This window comes from Maylandia zebra, linkage group LG3, assembly GCF_041146795.1.
Source record: "Maylandia zebra isolate NMK-2024a linkage group LG3, Mzebra_GT3a, whole genome shotgun sequence".
Taxonomy (NCBI): Eukaryota; Metazoa; Chordata; class Actinopteri; order Cichliformes; family Cichlidae; genus Maylandia; species Maylandia zebra.
This window is the reverse complement of record NC_135169.1, coordinates 60,474,195-60,500,736: the sequence shown is the minus strand read 5'-3', so window position 1 is coordinate 60,500,736 and position 26,542 is coordinate 60,474,195. Positions and strand designations below refer to the sequence as shown.

The 26,542-nt window shown below is 39.4% G+C and overlaps 2 protein-coding genes across 3 annotated transcripts; both read right to left on the bottom strand.

Annotated features, from left to right (window-relative positions):
* Positions 1 to 482: 482 nt before the first annotated feature.
* Positions 483 to 12,247, bottom strand: LOC101480772 (adaptor related protein complex 1 subunit sigma 1). 2 transcript variants are annotated; one of them, XM_014411806.4, is made up of 6 exons: positions 12,059 to 12,246; positions 11,007 to 11,149; positions 9,638 to 9,816; positions 6,002 to 6,110; positions 4,746 to 4,883; positions 483 to 4,307 (listed from the first exon to the last, which is right to left on the bottom strand). In XM_014411806.4, exons 3-6 carry the CDS (start codon positions 9,814 to 9,816, stop codon positions 4,260 to 4,262), a joined length of 474 nt encoding a protein of 157 aa, XP_014267292.1. In that variant the 5' UTR covers positions 11,007 to 11,149; positions 12,059 to 12,246; the 3' UTR covers positions 483 to 4,259. The 2 variants fall into 2 exon arrangements, with proteins under 2 accessions (XP_014267292.1, XP_014267291.1); XM_014411805.4 differs by lacking the exon at positions 11,007 to 11,149 and having other exon boundaries at positions 12,059 to 12,247.
* A 2,077-nt stretch (positions 12,248 to 14,324) lies between these two features.
* Positions 14,325 to 18,890, bottom strand: LOC143416610 (plasminogen activator inhibitor 1-like). The gene is made up of 9 exons (XM_076882032.1): positions 18,816 to 18,890; positions 17,781 to 18,019; positions 17,293 to 17,517; positions 16,987 to 17,181; positions 16,685 to 16,883; positions 16,465 to 16,565; positions 15,385 to 15,471; positions 14,974 to 15,057; positions 14,325 to 14,888 (listed from the first exon to the last, which is right to left on the bottom strand). Exons 2-9 carry the CDS (start codon positions 18,016 to 18,018, stop codon positions 14,845 to 14,847), a joined length of 1,173 nt encoding a protein of 390 aa, XP_076738147.1. The 5' UTR covers position 18,019; positions 18,816 to 18,890; the 3' UTR covers positions 14,325 to 14,844.
* Between the last annotated feature and the right edge of the window lie 7,652 nt (positions 18,891 to 26,542).

Below are 26,542 nucleotides of genomic sequence, written 5' to 3'. Positions count from 1 at the left end.
AAAATGAGTGAAAAAAGTAAACTAAGCAGCACTTGGCTGCATTTTAAATAATACTGAAGACTGCTGAGTGCAGAATCTATCAAACTAGGAGCTGGCTAAAGTGACACCAGATTTTATTTTCAGCCATTTGCCATTATGGAGGACAAAAGGTTTCAAACTTGTCCAGGCCTTAAAGCTGATGTGTGCTCTCCCATATAGTAATAAATGCATAAAAAATAAGGCTTTTCTGAAAACAATGAATAGAAAAGTCTCACAGGCCAGAATACATGCTTCAAGCCATTTATAATTCTTACCCTGTTTGATCTGTTGCTCACCACAAACAAGCACAAGAAAAATTTGTTACCCTAAACTTTAGTTGCATAAGTTTTACAGCTTTCCCCACTGATAAAAACGCTTCATACTACACAAAATAATTAAGCAAAAACAACTGAATGAAAAAACAACTAAACGTATATCAAAAAAATGGAGTCTGAGCAATGAGCTACCAGAACTTTACACATTTATTTCTTACACTGAAAACCAAAGAGTCATGCTGACAGATTTGTCACAGCAGCTTTTTCTTTACCATCTAGAAACAGTTCAGAATCAGAATCAGCATACTTTATTAATCCCTAAGGAAATTATGTAAATATGTAACTTCTTTACAGTGACGTTGAGTTTCACTAGTCCAGCCCCTTAAGATCAACATTTGCTGTAGATCCTGGTGGTGTGGATCAGTGAACCAGTGTCTCCTTCACTCCTGGCATACAGCTTGATATCATCCGTGTAGAGGAGGTGGCTAATAATTGCTTAAGTCCTTGGCCAGCCTGTTTGATGATCTGGCTGACGGGGGTTCAGGCCTATGCAGAACAGTAGTGTGGGGCAGAACATCTCCTTGGTAAATCCTGCACTTGAAGCTGACCTCTAGTGTTCGCCAAATCCCCATCAAATTCCTTATGGTCCTGTCTTGTACAGTCAGAGGAATCCCAGGATCCATGAGTGAGGCACTGAGTCATAGGCTTTCTTATGGTCAATCAAGGGAGTGCACAGGTTGGTCAGTCTTGTCTTACAGTCTCTGGTAACTGCTCAACCAGTAGCAGGTTTTCACCACTCTCACCACCCCAACATAGCACACTGGAACCTTCAACAGTTTTAGTAAATCCTTTTGTAACCAATGCCATCAGTATATTTTGTAACAAGCTTGCGAAGCTCTTGACAGAGCACACTGGTTTTACACAACATGAGATGTTCCTTGTGTGACACCTTTTTATAGGCCATCAGTTGGGACTTGAGAATTAGCTGATATTAATCTGCACCTGGCGGCAGGAATGCTTTCTAATTACAGAGGGAGTCTGACAAGAGCCAAATTGTGATAGCTAGACCACTGGATCAGCACATTTCCAAAACTGCAGCTCTTATGGAGTGTTCTCAGTCTGCAGTAGTCAAAAGTGGTTGAAAAGGACTAGCGATGAACCAGTGACAGGGTCATGAGCGGCCAAGGCTCACCAGTTCATCTGAGGAGCAATGGCTGGCCCGTGTGGCTGGTCCAACAGACAAGGTACTGTAGGCTTAAACTGCCCCCAAAATATTGGTTCTGAAAGGTTACTGAAAAACAGTGCATTGCATTTTGTTGGGTATGGAACTACATAACAGCAGAACAATATGGGTGCTCATGACCCATCCATCACCAAAAACACCAACAATGGGCACTTGAGCATCAGAACTTAAATGCCTTAATGCAACTGCTGTTGTGATTTGGTGCCATTTAATTGAAATGAAACTGAATTGACCGTGGTGCCATGGAAGAAGGTAGCCTGGTCTGGGAATCATGCTTTCTGGGAATGGCCAGGTTCTGCTGGGGAACCTTGAGTCCTGTCATTCATGTGGATGTTACTTTGACATGTACAGCCAACCAAAGCCTTGTTGTAGACCATGTACATCCTTTCACTGAAATTGTAATCCCTGATGGCTGTGGCCTATTTGAGCAGGATAACCCTCGCTGCCACAAAGCAAAAATGTTTCAAGAATGGTGTGAGGAGCTATCTGTTTCTAACGCCTTGGTGCAAGGTGTGTGTGTGTGTGTGTGTGTGTGTGTGTGTGTGTGTGTGTGTGTGTGTGTGTGTGTGTAAACTGTAATCGTTTTAGCAGTTTATCTATTAAGAAGTAGGGATGGGTATCGTTTAGGTTTTATCTGATACAAGTACCAAACCGGTACTTTTGAAACGGTGCCGGTGCTTAAACGGTGCTCAAACCGGTGCTTAAAGAATGGAGAACACAAAATTGGTCCAAAAACCTCTCATGTTTAGCTGTTTTCCACTTTTTCTTTGGTCATTTTAGCCTTTTTGGCCAGGGTGAAGGGAGTACCTGTCATCAAACAAGAAGACAGCTGCATGTAACTACGACGGTGTTTGCTAGTTCACCTTACATGCATTAATGTAATAACGTGGTTAGCCTACTCAACGTAAATTACACACGAACAACATTAAGCTACTCACGCAGAGAAGAGGAACGGCAGAGATGTGCACGGTGTGAGGTCTCGCAGCAAGCTATCAAATACGGCGCTTTTCTCGGCTTTTAAAAAAACGCTATGCGTCGCCAGGTGTTTCATCAGATTCGAGGTGTTACCTCCTTTGCACAGTATCAGCTTAAAGCACTTGTTGCAGGCTGCTGAGTTTTAATCTTTTGCTGTGAAGTACAGCCAGACTTTTGACCGCTTCGCCTTGGGCATTTTTAATCTGTAGCTCTGCTCTAAAAGAATGTACGTACCTGGGCCCGCCTACTACGCTCGCAAAGGTAAAATGATTGGCTGGAATCCAAAGTGCATGACATCTCAGGAAAAAAAAAAAAAAAAAGCACCGAAATAAAGCACCGAAATGTGCGCTGCTTTTCGGTCTGGTTACTACCATTTATGTCAGAACCGATACCGGTACCCATCCCTATTAAGAAGTCTATTATCCTGGAATTTTGTCAGGGGTATCAGCCTGGAAATTTTTCAACTTGTTCAACTGATTTTGAATGACCCGTTCCATTACTGCCCACTGCTCATTCAGCAAAAGTCTGTTTTTCACACAGATGTCACACTGAAAACAAAACTTTGTAAAACATTTACAGAACAATAAAATATAGTTAAGCTAGATAATTCTATCTGCCTTGTAATTTCACCCCAGCCCAAACAAGTAACCACTGCACACAGCATGTCCCTCCTATAACTTTCAACTCTGACCTTTACCTGTGTTCCTTCTCATTCTAAGTTGCACTTTTCTTAAACTGCATATGACATTTCCACCTCATCAGGATACAGTACATATTAATGGTTCAAATGTAAATAAGATCCTTTTTTTTTAGTTCTGATGCCATTCTAAAATGTCTTTGGTTTATTCTTCACTATCAGTTTATCAAAGTTGTGCAATGAAAGATGGGCCAATAACAAGGAATATTCATACAATCTAAAAATATTAAACACCTGAAATAAACGTGATATATTCACACACCAATTGATTACCTAGTACAAGAACAATTTGAGTGGAGCCAGAAAATTAAAATGTCTAATTCTTGTAATTGTTTTGTTTTTAATTTCTTCACTGTTTTATGTAGCGCCTGCATTTCTTAACATGGTGTAAATATACTGTACAAGGCAGGAACACAAGCCATCATACGAGCGAATGGATTATCTAAATAACAGAATGACATTAAATGTTGTTAAATGTATGTATAAATTAAGTGTTTTTTCCCCAACTTACCATCGTCAATGCTTTAAAATTCACTAGTAGCACTCGTAGTGACATTAAATATTTATTACAGTCTTACTACTCAAGTGAGCCCATAGTCAGTACCTGACAAAGCTTCATGACATAATGTGCCTGCTCAACCAGTTTTTGTATCATAGCCCAGTCACACTGCAAAATCACAATACTGTGATAAACATTCAGCAAAATGTTACTTTGCTGAAGTGTATATAACCCACAGTGGTAAACACTGTGGGTTATTTTCTTAGCTGGACTCTGCCTTACTCCTTAAAAAGAATATAAACACACAACTCTGGCAGCCACATAGAAGTGACCTCCCCACCCACACACACGCACACTATCACCCACCCACCCAGAGCTAAAGGGCCTGGCACTGCAAGGTTCTTCCACTAACTGAGTCTCTCCCCCAGTTAAACAGTGTATATCAGTCCCCATTCACATATACATAGTACCAGTACTGTCAAGTTGATGCATGTTCTACCCTACACTGACCCACCCCCTGCCTTCTATATTCTCCCATAACGCTGCTGTGGGCTATGCCAAGCCCATCTCCTCCAGTACACTTCTCGGTGATTCGTCCTCCTGAAAAGATAAACAAATGGAAGACGCAACTTAAATTACAGACAACAAATTGTTCCATTCACATTGCATGGAGCTGTCACCTCTCACAGGCATACGTAGAAAGATGACCGTATGCCATTTATATTAGTATTACTGTATTATATGCAAAAAAGAATGCAACAGTTAGGGCTAGCTGACTCAGAGTGCAGGCAGAGAGGAAACTTACACAAAACTGTTTTTTCACCGACCAGGGAGGAACAAAAACGACACAAATTTACATATGCAGAGTGTACAAACTGCACAACTCCAAACTGAAGTTAGTCTGGTGATCATTAACACAACAAAATGTGTCCCACAGTCAGTCCATGACTTGTGACTGACTTTTCAGTGATAACTCACAGGTCACTAACTTTAACGCATCGTCTTCTTGAGTCATGTCAACTCTGAAGCCCAGCTTACCTCCTGCAGTAGGTCAGCTTGTTCAATGGCTTTGAGGACACTCTTTTTAGATGTGTCCTGAATCTCTCCTCCCATCAGGAACTCGTCTAAAATGAAGTAGGCCTTCTCAAAATTAAAGATGATGTCCAGCTCACATACCTACACATACACAAAACGCCACTCTTTACCATGCCAGGGAAAGTCTCAGAATGGTCTTTCAACTTTTCCCTTTTGAGAATTCAAACAAAATTATGTTTGAATTCATTGTGAGTACATTTTAACAAGTAGACATTTATCTTTCTGACAATAATAATTTTAGAAAACGTATACAAAATGATTCAAAGAGTGACTGCATGTATTATAGGAGTACATTTTTACTTAAACCAACTAAGGATAAGTTGCTGTACTAAGAATTATTGTTACCCCTGGACAAAATGTCAAACGAAATGTCAAACGATCACTGCGGCATCAATGAGTTAAACTGTCTAAATGCTTTCATCTTTAATAAAATGATCAGTGTTGCAACTTTACCAGGTGTAACAATTAAGTTTAACATCCAAGCATCCATGAAAACAGCATTTATTAAATTCAGCAGTTAGAAGTTAGCAGGAAGTTAGCTTGCTAGTTTCCATGTAAATATACCATGCTCTGAGAGATTTCAGAAAGAAAAAAATCAAACTTACAGCACTGCTGTCACTTAAATGAGGACAGAAAAACTAAACCGCACTGACCTTTGTAGGGTTACTGAAGTTGGGCTAGCTGGAATATAATGGTTTGCTACATGCTGGCTAGCTACAGAGCTATAGTTAGCATGATATAAAAACATTAGCACAGTGAAGCTGGAGGATGAAATATAAGTTTTTCCTGTTCCTGTTTCCATGTTAAGTTCCTGATCTTCAGCTTCATGTTCCCATTCCAATCTTTATTTGCCTCAGAGTGATTCTTTTCTGACTCATTCAAATTTTTGGTGTCTGAGCAGCTGGGTTGTAGTTACATGGTAAGGTTTTAAAACTGAGCTTTAAAAAGTGTTGCAGATGAATAGTAGTAATGAAAACCCAGACAGGTCGACAGTGATCATGGACTATTTTTAGGGGCTTGTTCTGATTAAACAGAACAAGATGCAAAGCATTAAAACATGCCAAAAACACAACAGCCTTAATAAACGCAGAGTAGTTTGGACCCGGAAGCAGGATTCATATGCCGTCAACTAGTCTCTTCCTTCAAAGTAATTCACATGCAAATCAGAAAAATCACATTAAGATGCACATGTGACTTACACTGCCAAAATATTTATCCAGCAACTCTACGAAACGGTGTATAACTTCGAGTGTGATCAGCTCATTGTCTTGCTCTTCAATGGCACAACAGAAATAAAGGCTGGCATACCTGCAAGACAATATACACAAAAGTAGAAACAATTTTAAAATCCTACATTGCCTTGTTCTCAAGTTATCGCATTCACTAGATTTGCAGAAAACGTAACCTCTGACCTTTATGTTAAGGCCACTGAGATTGAAACTCAAACATATTAAGTAGATTCACCTATGGTATCAATTTGAAAACCCAATGTCGCCTCGTTCTCAAGTTAACAAAAACCACCAAGGCCGCAGACTGCCTGCTGTGAGATCCAGTTAAGACTTTCTGCCTCAAAATTCATCACAGATTTTAAAAAAGAAAGAAAGACGAAGAACAACAACAACAACAACAACAACAACAGAAATGTACATACAGTCGAAGTATGACAGTTTACCATACCTGTGTAGGGCTGCCAGACAGAGCAAGCGTGCAGAGTTCTTTCAGTCCAATAACCTGTGTTTGGGTGCTGACCTATGAAGTAGCATCTGTGTTTTAATCAGTCACTTATCCCCCTGATCTTGTTGACTTGCCTGATTTTGTAATTTGTCCAAGGTAAGTGGGCTAAATGATTAAATCCTTAATTCTGCTTTCTGTTTTAAATGCATTGTTTGCCTAGTTGTGTTGTAACCTCCAAGTTGTGCTTGCGTTTTGGTTATTAACACATCAATATCTCATTATTATATCAATATCCCAAAGGTGTTCTATTGAATTAATATCTGGTGACAGTGGGGGCGATGTGAGTATAGTGAACTCATTGTCATGTTCAACAAACCAGGTGACTGGGGGAAGCTGTCGTCACAGGATGGGCACAATGTGAGCATAAGGGTTGGACGGGTCAGGAAAAATACTCAGGTAATGATCCCATTTAACACCTGCCTGAACATTTCATACAGTGTAGGATAGCCCCATGCTTGCATACTATTTATGTCGAACTCTGACCCTCTCATCCAAACGTCGGATAAGAAACTGAAGCTCAACAGACCACACAATTGTCTTCCAATATTCTATTTCCCTATTTTGGTGAGCACATACAAAGGAATGGCACCCAGTGTGGTCTGCTGCTGCCATCTTGTCTTTTGCATACTTTGGCTGTAATGCAGGGTTATGTTGGTACTATGGTAAATGGACTGGTTCTTATATAGCTCTTTTCTACTCCACCTGAGCATTCAAAGTGTTTTATACAACTTGTCTTGTTCACCCATTTACACAAGCTCTTATTTTTCTCTGTACATGCTTTCTACCACATTCACACACATTCAAACTCAGATGGATGCATTGAAGAGCAACTTGGGGTTAGTATCTTTCCCAGGGATATTTGGCACATATGTATTTGGAACAGCCATGGATTGAACCACCAACCTTCTGATTAGCGCACAATGTGCTATACCTGCTGAGCTACAACAACCCTTATCAGATAGAAGAAGTCTTCTTCTCTGAAATGAACAAGTTATTTTTGCCCAAAGACCCACTGCTCCCTGCATATTTTCTCCTTTTCAGAACTTTCCCTTTAATTTCTAAAGAGGGTTGTTAGAAAATAGATCACCAATTTGTGAAACACTCAGAATAGCGTGCGTCAGAGCAACATCCATGCCACATTCAGTCACCTGAATTACATTTCTTCCCCATTCTGAGGTGCTGACCATGTCTACATAAATGCATGGACTGGGTTGCTGCAATGTCAGTGGCTGATTAGACATTCAACAAGTAGTTAAAAAGTTGTACCTAACAAAGGTATACCTAACCTATCTATAGACTTGGAGTACTGTGTTAAGCCACCCATCCTTTCTTTATATTTTGCTTCCACTGAGCCAGACTCTTAATTTTTTGTAATTTTTATTCAAAACTTTTACCTGGACATTGTTAGGGCTGTTTTTGTTTTTGTTGTGCATCTGCACCTTATTGTTGTCAATGCCTACGCATGGGACAGTGTGAAACGTAATTTCAATTCCTTTGTATGGCAAGTACATTTGAAGAAATTGACAAATAAAAGTATTCTATTCTATTCTATTCTAATTGTAGTTCACTGCCCAGACTGTCCTGTATTTACGAATCACTTTTGTTTTTTTGATTGATGAAATCTCCATAGTAGATAGTGAAAAACAGGAACTTTCCTGTCAATTAAATGTTTATGCTGGTGTAGCATGAATGGCTGTAGATGAAGTCTTTATCAACAGAAAAGATTGTTAGAAATTATTATTAAAAAAAAATAAAAATACAGTTAAAAGTCCAAAAATGTATGCCCTCCATCACATGTTCCAAAGACTCCAGTGGGCTGAATTGGTGTCTTTGCTGGATTGATTCTGCTCCCCTGGTCTTATGTTTAGCACCACTGATTTAGTCCAGTGTTAGACTATACTTGTAGAGGGGATGCGTTCTTTAGTGATGGTCAAGGGTGGTTCTGTGCCACATAAGATGGTTGTTGTTTTATGCAACAAAGTCTCAGGGACAATGCTTCTTTGGTCTAATTTCCTTCCCTTCGCCTCAGCTGAACTTGTCCGGTCTGTAAAATCTCAAGTATGCCTTCCAAAGCTCTGATGCAGAAAAGCAAATGTTCTAAGGCTTGTTGTGTCAACATTGGACTCAGCCATTAACTCTGCTAGGTGTGGCAAAGCCAGCTGATGTGGCTGGCCATAGTGGGAAGTAGGAGAGGCCACTGTGTCACTATATTAGTTACTATAGTGTGAAATGTGTAGGCTTCTTCAAATTTCAAATGACTCATAAAAATCTAATAATGTAACATTCAACAGAAAGACCTGATGCATCTTCTAAACCAAGTTGTTTTCCTTGGGTACAGCTGGTTTAAGTCCTTAAGATGTGTTTCTCTGACCAGGGAAGTCAAGGGAAGCAGGCCAGTAGTAACTTGACCTGATGCTAAGAGCTCCTGGCAGTTAAGGCAATGCAAATCCAGCCCATGGCCCTGGTGATCAGGGCCACCCATATTCCTCCACTGATCACCGGATGTATGAGGCCATGGTTAGGTTCTCTGTAGTTAGAGCTCAAAGGCAGTAGTTCACCTAATTTGCCAAAGCAGACTTATAGTTCATCTACGTGTTCCACCAGTGGGGGCTGGGCTGGCAGTGAAAGACCATGTACCACTGTGGTGGACGTGGGCCTATCGTCCCCATCTATATGAAAGCAGCTTCTCTTTCCAACAGACATTAATTTTAATGAAATACTCAAATACAGACAAATATGTAGTTTTCCTTCCTGCTGTTTCTTTCTTGGAGACGAAGCACTGCCACATCTCATCCTTTTTACATGTTTAATACTGTGTTACTAACATTTCTTTTAAAAATTTCTAAACAATAAAGGCTACTGCCTAAATGTATAAAAGCACTAGTGCATTTCTTTAGTTTCTTGATAATTAGTGATAAATCAACAGCAGTTCATAGCACGAGTTAGCTACAAAAGAAAATGAAACTGTAAATATCTACTCTAGAAACAACTGTCAGTAACGTTAAAATGAGAAAAGATGAAAATAGTGTAAAGAAAGCACCACAAGAAGCACGTGATGATGTGATGAGTACAAAATGCAGGACTGCCCATGGCACTTTTACCTTTTATAGACAATCTTGAGGTCGCGCCATTCTAGAAAACTGCACATCTTTGGTTTGCGAGCCAACACTATCTGCATCAGCTCCCTGACCATCTTCTTCTTGTCACGCTCAGCTGTGGCTGTGTACCACTTCTGCAGTCGCAGCTTGCCCTGCCGGCTGAACAGCAGCATGAAGCGCATCTACATGCAAAAACAGAACAGCCCCCAAAAAGACAGTACAGCATATATGAGAACATGTATTCAATGTATAGGTACATGTCAATACATAAATGTAAATTTGAATTACTGGCCCAGTAAAGGAACCTTTCCTGTTAACTGCATTCTTGTGCCCAATTATGAGTCACTTCATCACAGTTTTTTATCATTTGCTCTTTTTGTAAACATTATTATCAAGTCTGACATCATTAACAATTTCTGTGTTCAAATGCTCTTTCAACTCCCAAAAGCAAAGAAATACAGGGACGTCATTAAGAGTTAAATATGGTCAAAACTATTTCAGCTCCAATAAAATAATCAGTGCGGCTGCTCAAGTGTTGCACCATTATGATAAAGAGGATAAATAGGAGGGCCCCATATTAATAGAGGCAGATGGCATCATATGGTAGGAATCAATGGTATGGTATCAACGTTTTGCAATGTGGTCTGGATTACTTGCTTAGAAAAGGTTCAGGTTCAAAGTTTAATATACAGTGAAATCTGAAGTCAGCCCAAGAGAATCACATCCTTGGTGACAAATAAACCTCAGTGTGCACTGTGAGTCTTTAGAAATTAAACCATGTCAACAGTGCACATCTTTTAGAGCACGCGGCGGCTCCTGTCTGCTCAAATAACAAAGAACTGCACCATGTTTGAAATCCAGCAGAATAGATGCTTGGGCTGAGATGTGCTGCACTCAAAAATCAACTCTGACATTTTGTGAGACTTTAACTTGTGGTAAACATTTCAGTAGACATATACTGCAAAAAAAGAGAATAGCATGCCAAATTGTTTTCTCAAATCACAATTTAAAAAAAAAGGTCTAATCTCCACTTGGTGTCTATATTAGATCATCATCCCATATCTACTTGGTCCAAGGGAGTGTCACAATGAAACACATAGGGAGTTAAGCCAGCATTATAAAATAGCCATTTTAAAATGATTTTATGTTACAGTGATCCAGTCAAACCTACCAAAAAAACATAAATAAAACAACCTCATGGCTTTCTGTAATAGGTTATTTAAATTCCAGTCTACTTATCCCACGCCCTCCAAATCCCTCAGTTGTTAATGCAATATCTCTCTGATACGTCCCAAGTACACTACTGAAAACTGGCAGTTCAAAAGTAGAAGGTGAACAAAGTGGAGCATTTAGCAGTTGAAGAGTCAGTTACCTTTTTCAGGTGCTGGAAGACCAAATTAGGACTAAAACCAAAATTAATAATGGATTTGGTCACTAAAGACTTGCACTAGGATGACAATCTTTAAATATTCTTTGTGAAGTCAGCTGGGATAGGCTTCAGCACCCCCCGCGACCCTGAAAAGGATAAGCAGAAGCAAATGGATGGATGGATGGAATGGATATGAAAGTCTATAATAACATAATGGCCATGACAAATTTACATTGCGATTGTATGTGGCGAGTGTTTCATCATCCTATGCTGTTTCCCCACTGGTAAAGGAAAGGGAGGAACTGACATCAAATGTCTAATATTTTGGTTTGATATTACCTACACACATAGACGTCTTATACTGCATTTAAAGCAAACCCATATACATAACACTTCAATCACATAATGAAACCACTGGTATAAACTTAAGCTGTAATGTGTATTACAGCTATTTTAAAACTTTGCAGATTTGGCAATACTAATCCCCCGTATCACTTACTAATTATGTTTACTTACATGTGCCTGTTACCAGTCTACAGTCTATTTGGCAGGGACGAGTGTGGGAGCTATGGCAGGTAATATTAACATCACCAGTGTCAGTCACATCATTCGGCCACGCAGAGTTTCAAAAACAACTGCGCTGAGGTTAAGCAGAAAGTTAGCCACATAATGAAACCTATTTCATTACTTTATGTTGTAACCCTAGGCTGGCAGAAAGTAGGAAGCACGGCATCACCTCCGTTGCTGACGATAACTAAAACCTACAGATAAACTAATTACCTGCAACAAGGGCAGGCACACTAGTTTGTCCCGTATCTGTCATGCTAAAGTCTGACTAACATCACACAGATCACAAGCTGCACGAAAGCTATATACAGCGTAAGAAGCATGAAGCATGTTTCTTATGCTGGCCTGTTAGCTTGCAAGGCTATGCTGACAGAAGCCAGGTGTAGTTACCGCAGGTGGTGACTTCCTGGAGTCATACACCTTGATAGCATTAGCGTAGCATACCCTCCACGTACACTTTTCCAGGCAGGTGAGACGTAATAACTTACCATTCTGTGGGGTTTTTAACGTTTGTGTCACGTTACAAACGGACTGTACTCCCTCGTTGCCCACTCAGACGTACACCCGAACTAATGCCGAAAGTTCATTCCCGTGTGAGGTGCTCAACTACTGCGCTTGTAATAAGCGCAAACCCTTCCCCGACCGTTGCTTCTGCCAAAGCACTTCCACATCCGAGGAGCATGCGCACTCCGGCACGTCTAACGTGACGTTTATGATTTCGTCTCACTTCCGGAGGGTTCGAATGATCTTAAAGTGTATGAAGTGTAGTGTTACATCCTCACCGTGTGTAACTGCGGACACTGAGTCCCTGGTAAAGAAAAAAAGAGAGAATCTCCGTAGCGGTAGGATTTTCCATCATCATCATTCATTAAACACCGAAAAACCAGGTTTCTCTTCAGCATTGAAGCCACGCTCACAAAAAGTCAGAGCTCTGCTGAGTCAAGCATTCCTTTAACTTCATTGATTAAAAAATAAATAAATGAAATTTTATCTATTGAAGAACAAATACTCAAAGCCATAGACACATCATTATTTTAAGCTACTTTAAATGTCATTTATATTTATTTAGACTCTTTCACTTCAGCTAATCTAAATCTGAAATAACTTTAGTAATCGCTTCCTCCAGGTCATCAACGTGTCCATTAGACCTCATTACCCATTCTTACCAACTGCTCAAACTATTACAATTAGTAAATGCTTTAATCTTAAATATGATCATCTATCTCTATTAATAGGCTATGTGCAATTAAGGTGGCAATCATTAAACTATTACTTAAAAAGCAGTAACCTGACCCAGCTGTCTTATGTAATTATTGACCACTCTCCAGCATTCCTTTTATCTCAAAAATTCTTGAAAGAGTTAAACAGCTAACCGATCATCTGCAGAGGAATGGTCTATTAAAAGAGTTTCAGTCAGGTTTCAGAGTTCATCACAGCACAGAAACAGCTTTAGTGAAGGTTACAGATCCTTTCCTATATGGCCTCTGACAGTGGACTCTTACACACTAAGTTTAATTATCCAGTCTTTAAGTGATGACGGGATGAACCCTGCTTCTGGGTCAAAACTACTCTGTGTTTAATAAGGCTGTTGTGTTTTTAAAATGTTAAAATCTTTTTCTATTTATTCTGAACTTCAGCACCCCTAAAAAGCGGGGTGGCTTTTTAGGGACTTGTGCTCAGTTGGTAGAGCAGGTCAGATACTAACCGGAAGGTTGGTGGTTCGAGCCCAGGCTCCTCCTCTCAGTGATGCCGCAGTTTTCGTTTGAGTTTGGGACCTGAAGCGGAGTTTGGACCCCAAAACAGCTAATGATGTCAGACTTAAAGACCGGATTGAGTTCCACATGGTTCTGTGCTAGGACCAATTCTGTTTACATTATACAAGCTTTCAGTAGTATCATTTGAAGTCACAGTATAGATTTTCCTCGCTAGCAGATGACACAACATGGTGTCTAACCAGATACTTAGTATCTAAATATGATGGGACGCAGAGTCTTCCGCTTTTAGGCCTTCTTTTCTAAAGTATATAGTCAGTGCTCGATCTGGTAACTCTAAATCCTTCCTTATTTGGACCTAGACTGCTGCAGGCTTCCTGTGATGCACGGACTGTTTCTTCGTCTTCACTTACCTTTTTCACATGTGTAACTTGCTAACTTAGCCCTGTAGAGTCAGTGTTAAACACCTGGAATGCACAGAGTTGATTGGTTAAGTGGTATCATGTGGTATGGCTTAGCTTCCATCCAATTGGTCTGCGCATTTCTGCAGCCACTGAACCACTATCAAAGACCAGAATAGCTGAACCAGTTAAAAATAGAAGTGCCCTCCCTGGTGTTAAATCATAAACTTCTGTTTTGGCTGTAGGTCTTGGTCCATATGGGACAGCCTGTGGGTCGGTGTCAGTGTCGGGACTCTACCCCACCCTATATCTTTCTTTCAGATACTGTTCATCTACTGTAGATAGATACAGATTTTTTTTAGACATGCTTTTGTCTTCCACTTGTCTAGTTTCCTCAGTCACTGCACACCATGCTGTTCAGGTTTTCAGCTAATACCTATTTTGCAGCTTAATAGGACAAAAATGCTGTTTTGTGCAAAGCTTATCTCTGGCAGATTCAACTAAAGAAATGGGAACTAATATTTCTGTTATGTGTAGAAACTATATTGATTTGTTAGGTGCCTTTTGATGCTTGACTCAGGGGGAGAACAGAAAAAGTCAATGTTAACCTTTCAAAGAACTCCTCAAAGACTGCAACAATGTAAAAAATATAGTAGTTTAATAAATACAAGCATAGTGACAGAAATAAAAATGTAAGAACAAAACAAACAAAAAATATGAAATATATTTTTTAACAGTAATAATATCAAAATATAACTATTTATAAATACTAATTCATTCAGCGTCCCTCCCTTACAATTAAATCAATATCTTTTGTATCAGAAACAGGTGAAATACCTCATATGTTCACTTTCCTTTATATCACAATATGTTTTATCACTCAGAAACATTCAGAGAAATAAATAATCTATAAAGATATATATATATATATGTGTGTGTGTGTGTGTGTGTGTGTGTGTGTGTGTGTGTGTGTATATATATATATATATATTTAGCAAAATCTTTTTCAATAATGTTGTAAATAAACCTTCCAGTGATAAAGTTTACAGTTTCAAATATGTCATCTGATGTAAGTAGTATATGTCAGATATGTCATCCATTGGATGGTCATGTGGAATTTTAGTAGCCTCACGCAGGGGAATGAAAGGTTTTCAGAGCGGGTTACTGCTGAGGCTGGTTGAACTGACCCATGAAAAGAACAGCACCTAAACATAAAAGGGAGAACATTAGGGAGCCACTCTACCAATTAGCAGTCTGGTATTGTAAAATTTTATTCTAGTGAAAGGTTACCTGTGAGTTTGTGCTGGATAAGGAAAAGGAACGGTCGGTCTAGAATGATCTCCTCTACGGCCATACGAGAAAACAAGACAGCAGCTAACAGAATAATGAAAAAGAAAGGGGGGTCAGTGTTGGGTTTATGTGGGGACCTCATTTGGACCCCTCACATTATCTTCAAATAGTTCTCCTGATACATTTTTTGTTGAAAAGTATTTGTTACAATATGATTAATCACAAAAAATGATTAAAATATTTTCTCTGTCTATAAATCAATATCTATAAACATTAAGAACTCTGCTTCTTTTGCCTATTTTCAACATCCCCTTTTAGCTTACATCATATTATGTTCCATACTACCATAAAAAATCAATTATATCACCTGTGCCACAAATAAAAATATATAGACTTGAGAAATGAGGGTACCTGTTGATGCTGCTCCTTTGGTTCCCTCTTCATTCACCTCAATTTTCAGTTTTTGCAGGACCTTCGACACACACAGCCTTTGATCCACTAGAGGGAAAAACACAAAAAAAAAACAAAAACAAATGAGTAAATAAAGAAAAAAACAATTACATAAAATATGTTTGTTTTTTTCATTATGTAGTTTTTTTTAAACCTTAAATTTTTTTATCTGCTTATTTATAATCTATCATTAAGGCTTAAAATGCTTCAATTTTAAATATGGACAGTCTTGACACACAGGCTTTTAAGGTGGTTGTAATGAATAGATAGATAGATAGATAGATAGATAGATAGATAGATAGATAGATAGATAGATAGATAGATAGATAGATAGATAGATAGATAGATAGATAGATAGATAGATAGATAGATAGATAGATAGATAGATAGATAGATAGATAGATAGATAGATAGATAGATAGATAGATAGATAGATAGATAGATAGATAGATATAAAAAAAAAACTGAGTGATCATCTCTGAAAGACTGGTTTATTTCAAAAGCTCCAGTCAGGATTAAGAGTGTATCATAGTGCAGAAACAGCTTTAGTGATGGTCATGAACTATCTTCTGGACTCATCTCTTTGTTTGTCCTGCTGGACCTCATTAAAACACCGTTCGTGTTAAACAGTTCAGTTGTTTGAATTCTATCTGTAACACACTCCGATTTGTTCATATAACAACACAATACACTCATGACTCCAAGTTTGTAAGGAATCTTGGAGACATTCCTGACTCCAAGATGATAGCACTGATAGCACTGTTCTATCTACCCGAACACTCACAGTGCTTTATACAACTTATCTCATTTATACCATTCATATGCTTAAGTGCTTTCTATCTAACATTCACACTTAATTATACTCCAGTGGATGCATCGGAGAGCAGCTTGGGGTTAGTATCTTGCCTGAGGATATTTGGCATACAGACTGGGGTAGCTAGGGATCAAACCTCCAACTTTCTGATTGGTAGATGACCTGCTGCACCTCGGGAACTACAGTTACCCCCGAGAGGTGAACATTTAACAAAAAGGTTGACTTACAGGTGATGCGTGTGAAGTCTGCAGTAGCTGGGTTGAAGATGTCTCCTAGTCCCATGTTAACTAGCGCAGTCTTCAGATTCACCTCGGAGTCCAGAGTAAACCTTCAAAACACCAGTCTTTCAGTTTCTTGTGTTTTGTTTAGGCTGACAGCCTTGTGATAATCAATATGAATCAATATAATTTATTGTTAGCTCCAAAGATACACTCTGACCACTCTTACCTAGGCAAGGCCAGCTGCCTCCTGACATTCCTGAGCTCTGTCCTCCACTGTCGGATCTTCTGGCTGCTCAGATCTGCACTGAGCGTGCTCAGAGGAACTTCAGGCTCAAAGGGAGACACCAAGAGCATGCTCAGTAAGTCGCCCTCATATGGGACCTCAATCACATCGTAATCCACTCCATCAGCGGTTACAAACTCTCCTGTTAATTGAGGGGAAAAGAAAGGCCTTAATGAGTAAATACAGATAGAGACCTTAGTCATCTGTGGAACCGTTTGATAAACAAGTGCAACAACGTGGCCCACCGTAGTTGAAGCGGTTGGTGATTCTCATCATGTGGACTGGCACAGTGCTGCCATTAGCACAGTGGAACATCCTCTCCTGTGTCAGTTTTGGGTCAAAGGGAATTTTCCAGAGCCCCTGGAAGTGGAGCGCATTAAGGAGGATGAGGCGTGTCTGATCAGTCAGAGATCCAGACTGCAAGAATTCAGGGATAAGACCTGCAGAAGAGATGACCAAACGATTTCAAAGATGGACACAAAGATAGACATCAGCAGAAATCAAAGCTGATGGAGGTTTCAGACGGGTTTGAGTCTGCTATATGAATATACCTGCAGTGTGATCTGAGACCCATGCATTGATAACGCTGATGGCTTGGTCTGGCTTCGTGAAGTCCACCTGGTGAGGGTTGGTCTTGAAGGCCTTGGCCAAGGTCCGGTGATATCTCTTCTCCAGATTCATCTTCCTCTCCACCATCACCCCGTTGGCTATTTCTACCCCTTCCTCAGTGGACAGGCCCCGCTGCAGAAGCCACTGCTGCCGAAGCATCCCCCGCTCTGCGGGACGAGTTTTGTTTTTTCATGGTTATGGTCTTGACATGCTCTAGTCTACCAAAGTCACAAAACTACCTTTTTTTAATCTTTCTTTAACTTAGTTACAAACTTTCTTTTGCAAACGCTACAGTATGTGTAAAAACAGTAAATAGTGCCATATTGTTGTCCTGATGCTAAAAACTTTATGGATATATTCTCATTATTTCCTGTAACCTGTTCCTGTTGCCGCAGTCCCACTTTGTTGTCTGGATCTAGATGTCACTCACCTTGCAGAGAAAAACCCATAGCTGTAGTTAAGGCCTTGCTGGTGTTTCCATTTGCACCAAGCTGAGCCATGGCCAGAACAGAGGCCACGCCATATGGGGACAAGACCACATTCTTGTCTGTTGACTCCTGGGCCAACTGGTAGAAGACCTTCAGCCCAAAATCAGTCTGCTTATCCTGCAGAGAACTCAGTCCCACTCTGCTCAGAGCCAGCACCAGGAAAATATATACACAAAGCATTCTGGAAAAGAAAAATGAGAATTTCATCAAATATGAATAGTGGTGATTCAGTATGCAGCAGACACTCTGTATCTGACACCTGCAAGTATAACCTTTCTTCTCAAACAGCTTTTCTCGCAGTGATTGTACACTACATCACTAAAACTGATGCATTCTTTAGAAATAGGTATTGTATCCATTTAAAGAGGAGTGGATTTTTGTTTAACCTTGTGTCTGTAGATCCTTTCTGATTCTTAGTAAGAAACTGCACTGGATTACACAGTGGTACAGAGAAAGGTTAGAGACCTGTCAAAAGTTGGCCATAAAATGATGTCTTAAAATTATGACTGTAAAAACTTGCATACAGAAAGGTTCCAGCAAAGAGTATGAAAATAAATAAAGACAGAAAGAAAACGTGTCAAACTAGCCACAACTGGTAGATGTAAAAAAAAAAGAAAGAAAAGAAGAAGAATATATTAGTCCACTTCTAACTGTGCTTCAGTCAAACACTGACTCAGGATAATGAGATTTAATAATAATAAACTTAATAATAATAATTCAGGATAGGATTTATAACAGATTCAGTTTGTTCTTAGGAACTGAATGCAAGTCAACATTATAGACATCTGTATTAAAAAAAGCTGTGCACATGTGATTGATGGTGTAATTTATGGATGTGGACAAGATCAACTGAAAACTATTCAAGAGGCTAAATTACACTTTATTGTATTAAATAACAATTTCCCTTCTAATTCCTTGTAATGCTGTGTGTGCCTGTATGTATAAGCTAGTCTGAACTGTCAGGTTCAGGTCCTTACCTTGTAGTTGGCGTGTGTCCAGTGTAGTATTTCAAATCCCTGTTTGTTCAGGTTTGTTCTCTGCTGGTCCCTGAGTTTGAAATACTGACAGCGGTTTGCCTATTTATACTAAAAGACTGCCTCCCTCCTACGCACACACATAAACACACAAAGCGTTGGAGACGATGATGTCATCTGACACTGTCTGGACAGACTTCCTTTTCATGAACACACATGTCCACTCACCCTCCCTCTCACTTTTTTCCTTGTCTCTTTTTCCAAGTTATCATTGAGGATATGGAAAGTCACTTAACTCTTTCCCCACACGGACACACACACATTAGTCTGTTCTTCCTGCTCATGCTGGAACAGTTAGTCAGAGGTGAATGCACAGTAATGTTTCGTAATCACTGATTTTTTAAAATGTCTGGATATAATAAATATTGCTGGCTGACAGGCAAGTGCTGCACTCTCGAATGCTCTGCATTTTTCTACAGGAAATATGGTGTGGAAGTAAATGTGCTATCTGTTATTTGTTTTTCTTTGGAAGGCTATTTTTGACTTCTTTTAGCGTGTCACAGGTTAAAAACATATATAATCCAGTGCTGCAGTGAGTGGTATACATGCTCATGTGCTTTCACTTTGGGTGGGGATGCATCAGAATTCCAAATTTAGTCACAACTTTTAACATTCCTTATCCCACTACTCACCAAGCATCTGGTAGACAGGACAGAGAGTTGCATTTTACACACTTTTTCCAAGTCTATCTACGGAAGCTTGTGGCAGCCTAACAAAATTGTAATTGAAGCCATTTGTTATATAGAAGAAAGCAAAATCAAAGAGCTTCCTGGACCTGATTTTGTTATGGAGTGTTTCAATTTCCATTACTAAGAAACAAAGAAACAAAAAGGACAAGAAGATGTTAAAACACTGCAGATACCCAGGAGACACAGAAATTACCAAACTGCATCCCTTAATCATCAGAATACAGTGTCAACAATTTTTCCTAAGAAGTAGGACCAAAACCATCTGTGGATTATCCAGAGTAACAGAAACATAAGAATCACCAAAAACACAAACTAAGTATAAAATACATAAATAAAAAAGGTGAACAGATGTTGTGCTGCTGGAACATCGTTTCTGTGAGGGGACCTTATATAACAAGCTGCATTCACACAAGCTGTTTCATCCTTGAGAGCTTTTCTAACATTCACTCACATTCTGATGGATGCACTGGGAGAACTCGGGATTAGGATCTTGTCGAAGTATAGTTGACATGCAAACTGAAGCATCCAGGGATCAAACCACCAACCTACTGATAAGTAGATGATGTACCTCTTGAGTTATACTCAGACTGAAAAGATGTGCAAATGTAATTTCATGAATACCTTATTAACAGAGAAAATCACTTTAAACTAGTTCACCTTGTGTAAAACATTCAAAATAATTCCAAAGAAAAACACAAACCTAGGCTACAAATTTTAATGACAAGGTTTGGGAACCAGATCTTTCTTTATTCTAAGATAACTGAGTCTTTGACAAATGTTTATGGCCATTGACAGTGTCTGGCATTTTTTGCCCTGGCTTTTAAATAGATGTAGTTTTCTGTCTTCAAAATACTCAAAATTTGTTTATTAAGCCTGAGAAGCTCCCACTACTAATACCCTGGGAATGTGACACAGCCACAACAGTGAGAGAATAACAACAGTGAACAATGGGATGACAAGTCCGTTATCAAGCCTTTAGGATCACCACTGTTATTTTTACACATTATGCTGTTTTTGCTTTAGACAATGTTTCCTAAAATATAAAGATGCATCAGCACATCTGGTTACTGTAACTTGGCCCCACAACCCCTGAGGATTCAGTACATTCCATGTAAGGCTGTGACTGGAAATTTGGTTTGTACACCCACTCAGTTCTCTGTGAGAGAAAACAGGAATGAACTGTTGCCAAGGCAGCAAATAACACCACACACTGACTCTTAGTTTTGTTATTGCTTAGCTATTGATTTGTATTTATTCCCAGGTATTTTTGTCCTAGTTATTGGGTTTATTTGTTCCCTCTGTGGGGCTCGTCCCTCTGTATCACTTTTCTCTGGTTAATTTATTTATACATCCATGTTTCTCTATTTAGTTATAAGTCTTATTTCCTGTTTTATATCACCTTCTCATATTGGTAAATGGACTGGTTCTAATCGATCTGAGCGCTCGAAGCAATTTACACAACTCCACACAGTCTGGCTACACTGTCACTAATAACTCTGCGTGCTCTTTGGTTAGAATCCAGGTGACTTGAATAAACCTCATGGGTTTGAAAATAGAGTTAAAATTAAGAGGATAAACAGAAATTTCAGTTCAGTTGTATTTATATTGTGCTAGTTCACAACATTATTACTTTATATATAATTATAAATTTCAACAAAACCTAAAGGCTTAAAATTAACATTTGCACCAATTTTCAGCAATAATATGGTATATTACAGCTGATATATTGTTATAGTATAGCCTAAAAAAAGTGTGGTGACTGCTGCCTTTTGAGTAATACGGTGAGGGATGATCATGTTATGACTGATGTGTCAGAGTGTGGTTGTTCCTCTGTATCAGCCCATCACAGCTGCAGGGACATGTACAATAAGTCCTGAGTGTAACATTTCTGTAGAGACCTATCTCCACACATCAAAGCTGATGTGGTCCTTGTGTTGACTCATCCACTTTCTGTCTGTCTTGCTACATCATGCTCTCTTCTCTCCTGTTTTATGTTCATTAACTGCACCTTCTGTTTCAGGGTCTTCCTCTGTGTGCCACCTTTGCATCCAGCACACCTATATTTCTTCTCTGTGCAGGTACCTGGTTGTGTCTGAGGGACTTGCCAAGAGCGAGTTTTTCCTTGAGAAACAGTTTATCTGTGAATCTGTAGTGGAGACCAGGACATTCCAGCTATCATTCCTTATGCTGTCTGTTGTTTTTACCTTCACTGTAAATAAACACACTGTTAGTGAACCTACTGAGTCCAGTCTTCTCTAGTGTTCGTGATGAAAGCATTTTGGCAGCTACCAAAATGCATCCTGATTTTTCTTAAAAACAAGAAATAATGGACTGTAATTATTCTGCTGATCAGTTCTAATAGTTTGTGGTTTAAAAGTAATTAACAGGGTTCATAACAGTTTGGCCAATCTCAGATGAAAATAATTTGTCAAAACAATTCATCCATGTGTTTTATCTTAATTACTCCCCTTTTTATCCATTTCTTTCAGAAAACTATCAAAAAATGTCAAAACTTTGAAGCGCTCCATATTAACAGCAGGTACTTTTGTTGACTTGGAGGCCCCATTATTTCAGAAGTTTTGGTTAAAACTTAAAGTACATAAATATCTCTGAAGACAAAAGTCATTGATGAAGATACACTGTCTTACTTTCAAACTAGCCTCTCCTTTTCTAAATGTATTCTCTATGAAATAAGCAGAGAGGGGGCCAATCACATTTATACTGAAATTTACTAACATGGTTATCATACAAAACACTAGAGTAATGTGACAGTTACTTTTAGTGTATTGACTATCATGTTGAGCTGTATACGACACGGCTCTCAGCCATCCTACCAAAATGAGATAAAACTGAGGCACAGTTATCATATTCATATCCAGCAGTATTCCTCAATTATTTTAACATTTTACTGATATACAGGGACCAAGCCTACAAAAACAACAGAAAGTAATTTTGTTACATAAGTTCCTGCTGTATGTATGATGAAACAGTTTTATATAATCCCTGAAAGTGCAAAGCAGTCAATGAGAGACAGAAGAAATGGAAAACTCAAGTGTTTGTGGTTAGGTGAGTAAATGGGTGTGATTGTGGTGAACAGATAGAAGATCGCTTATGTTCAGAAAACGGGAATTTCCATCCATGAAATGTATTCGCTACTTCATATTCCACAATCAACTGTTTATTATATTCTAACAAAGTTGATGCGATTTGGATTGAAAGCAACTCCACGTAAAATCACAATGGGATCAGTGGATAGTGAAGCGCGTGGTGTACAGTCGTCCCAACTCTCTGCAGAATCAAACGACAGTTAGTCTGCTGTCTGCGGCAGGGGAGCAAACTTCCGGCGGCATGCGAGAATGTGTGACTTATTAGTGACCCGTCAGTAAGTGCGAGCTTCACCGGCCTGCTGACAAACCCTGCAGGCAGGGGCGGGGCTTTGTGTTTATGGACACCAATCACACGCAAAGACAGACTAGGATCATACCATTACGTGAAACAAGGAAGGGGGAGGGGGCAGACATTCCAAAGACACCAAGTTAGTGGTACAGGCCGGGTACACAGAGGAGATGAGCATCTGGCTGCATTTCAGTGCGATTGGAGACCGCAAAGCAGAATGCAGAATTTATAAACTTAGGAGCTGGATAAAGTTTTGGAGGATGAAAGGTTTCACATTTCTCCTTAAACCTCATGCTCTTCTCCATAGCAGTAGTAAATGAATTAAAAAAAAATGATGTAGCACTTATCTATCTATACTATTAGGCGAGTTATGTAAACTGCTTTGAGTGCTCAGATAGATATAAGAAGGTGAAGGAAAACTAAGCACGAGAAACAAATAACTGTCAAAGCAGGCAACTTCTAAATATCTCGTGTTGCCACATGTATTTCCACGTGTGGGACTAATAAAGGTTATCTTATCTTATCTTATCTTATCTTATCTTATCTTATCTTATTGCCTTCCAGTAAGTTTTAATAACCCGACAGTCCCAGAAAATATAATAGTCTGCATTTGTGTTTCCACATCACAGTCATAGTGAGATTTTTGGTATGTTGTAATAAAGTAACTTATCAGGCTTTTCCAACCAAACTCCCTCCAGCTCACACAGCGTCTTTGAATGGCAGAGATGTAGAAATGTGTGCATGTAGCACAGAGTCATGGTTCACTGAGTCTCAATGAGTCTCACAGGCCGGAATGTGCTTGAAGACTTTTACAATTCTTAACTTGTTTGATCAGCTGCTCACCACAAACGAGCACACATTTGACTTTTAACAGTTTATCCCACATTCATACTACGTGAAGTCATCAAGCAATAAACAGGAAATGACAAGAGTTTGTTTTTACTTTCTAATGTCCAAGTTTGTTTTGTTTTCCAACTACAGGTTAAAAAACAAAAAAAAAACTGGAGAGTCGGGGCAATGAGCAGGACAATACAGGACTGTTAATTAAGACACTTTATTAACAAACATTAGCTTACAAGGCTCGCTGTCACGATGCTGTCCTAGTTAAAGAGCAGCTCAGTAAAATATTTAAACAACCATTTTGACCAGCCACTTGGGGAGGGAACCTACACGGGGGAGTGCCCAAGGGTGCCACCAATTACTCACCCGTGCAGTCTCTCTGCAACTTAAACTCCTATTAAAAGCATGATTAAAGTACAACAGTTAACACTAAAACACCATAAAACACAAAGAACCAGTCTATGCCAGTCAACACAACCACAACAAAGCAACAACAAGGCTACAACAAGACAGCAGCAGTGCGTAGGCCTGTAACAAGAGAAAGAAAGCAGTGATCCAGGGCCCACCCTGCTATAAGCCAAATTCCAGACAATCTATAACAGTGGTCCCCAACCCCCCAGGCATCGGACCGGTACCGGTCCGTGAGTCGTTTGGTACCGGGCCGCGAGAGTTGAGGCTCAGGTGTGAAATGTATAGTTTTCAGGGTTTTTATCGGTTTTCAGCATTATTTTGTTATCTTTTTATCGTTTACTCGGTTTTCCTGGGTCTTTTCACTGTGTTATGAATAAATTTTCTGTTTTTCGGTACCGGTACTAGTTTTATTTTGTTGTATTTATCCGCGACACCTTAAAGGCCGGTCCGTGCAAACCAGCTTCTGGTTAACAGCTAAGGGAAGGGTGAATGCTCATGCTGCAATCAGACACCATGCGTGAACCTAACACCTCCTATCAAGTCTAACCCACTCATACCTGTTATTAACCTCTGTCTCTCTTCCACAGCATGTCTTTGTCCTGTCTTCCTTCTCTCACCCCAACCGGTGGCAGCAGATGGCCCGCCCCTCCCTGAGCCTGGTTCTGTTGGAGGTTTCTTCCTGTTAAAAGGGAGTTTTTCCTTCCCACTGTCACCAGTGTGCTTGCTCATAGGGGGTCATATGATTGTTGGGTTTTTCTCTGTATGTATTATTGTAGGGTCTACCAAATTGCCTTGAGGTGACTGTTGTTGGGATTTGGTGCTGTATAAATAAAACTGAATTGAAAAAATGACTTCTCGTAGCCTCTTATAGTGTGAGATGCTTAGGTCAAAGATATATCCAAACAGAGATATAGCCTGACTGCTCTTGAGTACTGGAATATTGTGGAGTACTGTACATGTGTACCAGCAGATAAAAAGTTTCCTCTACCTGTAGTGACTAAATCCATTATTTTGACACTGTGGTTTCTAATTGTTTGGTAGTAGTTTTAACGTTCACTCAATCAAAGTTCACCATGCCGATCTTTGTTTCCATTCATATTCATGAGTCATTTATTTCATTTGCATTGTCTGGTTTTCTTGCCATTTCCATTTATAAAACGCAACAGGTAACTTGATTAAGCACAGGAGAAAACCATTTCTCATCAGCAACACCTGAACAGAATTACCCATGACCTTAAATAACCCTGTACCCGCTTCTGCCATAACCAGTACATAAAATGAAAAACAACCCTCTAGTGGTGATAAAGATAGGGAAACACTACCTCTGTGTGAACCTCTTTGCTCCACTGTTTGACAGTCAAAAGAGGCACGATCCCAAAGGTGTCAGACTGCTTACCCATAAAATGTTTTAGAGTCCATCACTCATGGGTTAAACAGAAAGAAAAACCTAAAAATGGCTAACCATGCACTGTTACAAAGGTTGTTATATGTCAGTATAATCATAAAAAGCAGTTTGTAGAATTACCCATAATGGTAATATATGTCCATATTTTTTTCTAGACATTTACCGTATTTTGTTCCTCAGGAGCCCTGGAAGCTGAAGGCTCTGCCTTCCATTCAACTTTTCCAACTTTGTTTTATTGATTTCAACCATGACATACAAAGTCAGCAACAGCAAAGTCGATTTTGATTTCAGAACAATTGTATGTCCATTACACCCTCCCAAATTCTCCCCCTTCCAGGTCCACCCTAGACAAGACACCGCAGAGATCCAGTCTCTGCACATAAAAAATACCTCAAGACCCATACACATAACAAGCATAACAAAAAAAGAAAAAACCCACCAACAACAAAACGAAAGGAAAAAACCCCCAAAAGAGAACAAAACAAAAGCTTTATAACGTAGCCTCACTCAGTTCACTTCAGTCTCAGGAAGTACAGTAATGGTGACAACCAGTAAAAGAAATGATTTCCAGGTTTTGTTAAATTTCCTAATAGAACTTCCATTCAACTTTTAAATACCCTTTGAGCCACAAGTAAACCAGCAGTCTTTGTCAAAGGGTGTGACACTGGCGACATGTTTTACCATCAAGCACAAAATTGCTGTACTCAAAGAGACCTTGTCTAATCTTGTCCTTGTCTAATCAACGCGATAACACTGATATGGCCGTTGTTAGCAAAAGTTAAAGTGCCACCTAGTGGCAACTGGAAATGTCACGTTTGAATTTTTAATGCACTGCTCCTCACATGTTGATCCCATCCACCTGAAATCTAGTGTGGGTACATATCAGACGCTTCATTGTGAAAATTGTGAGATTTCACTGAAAGGCATGC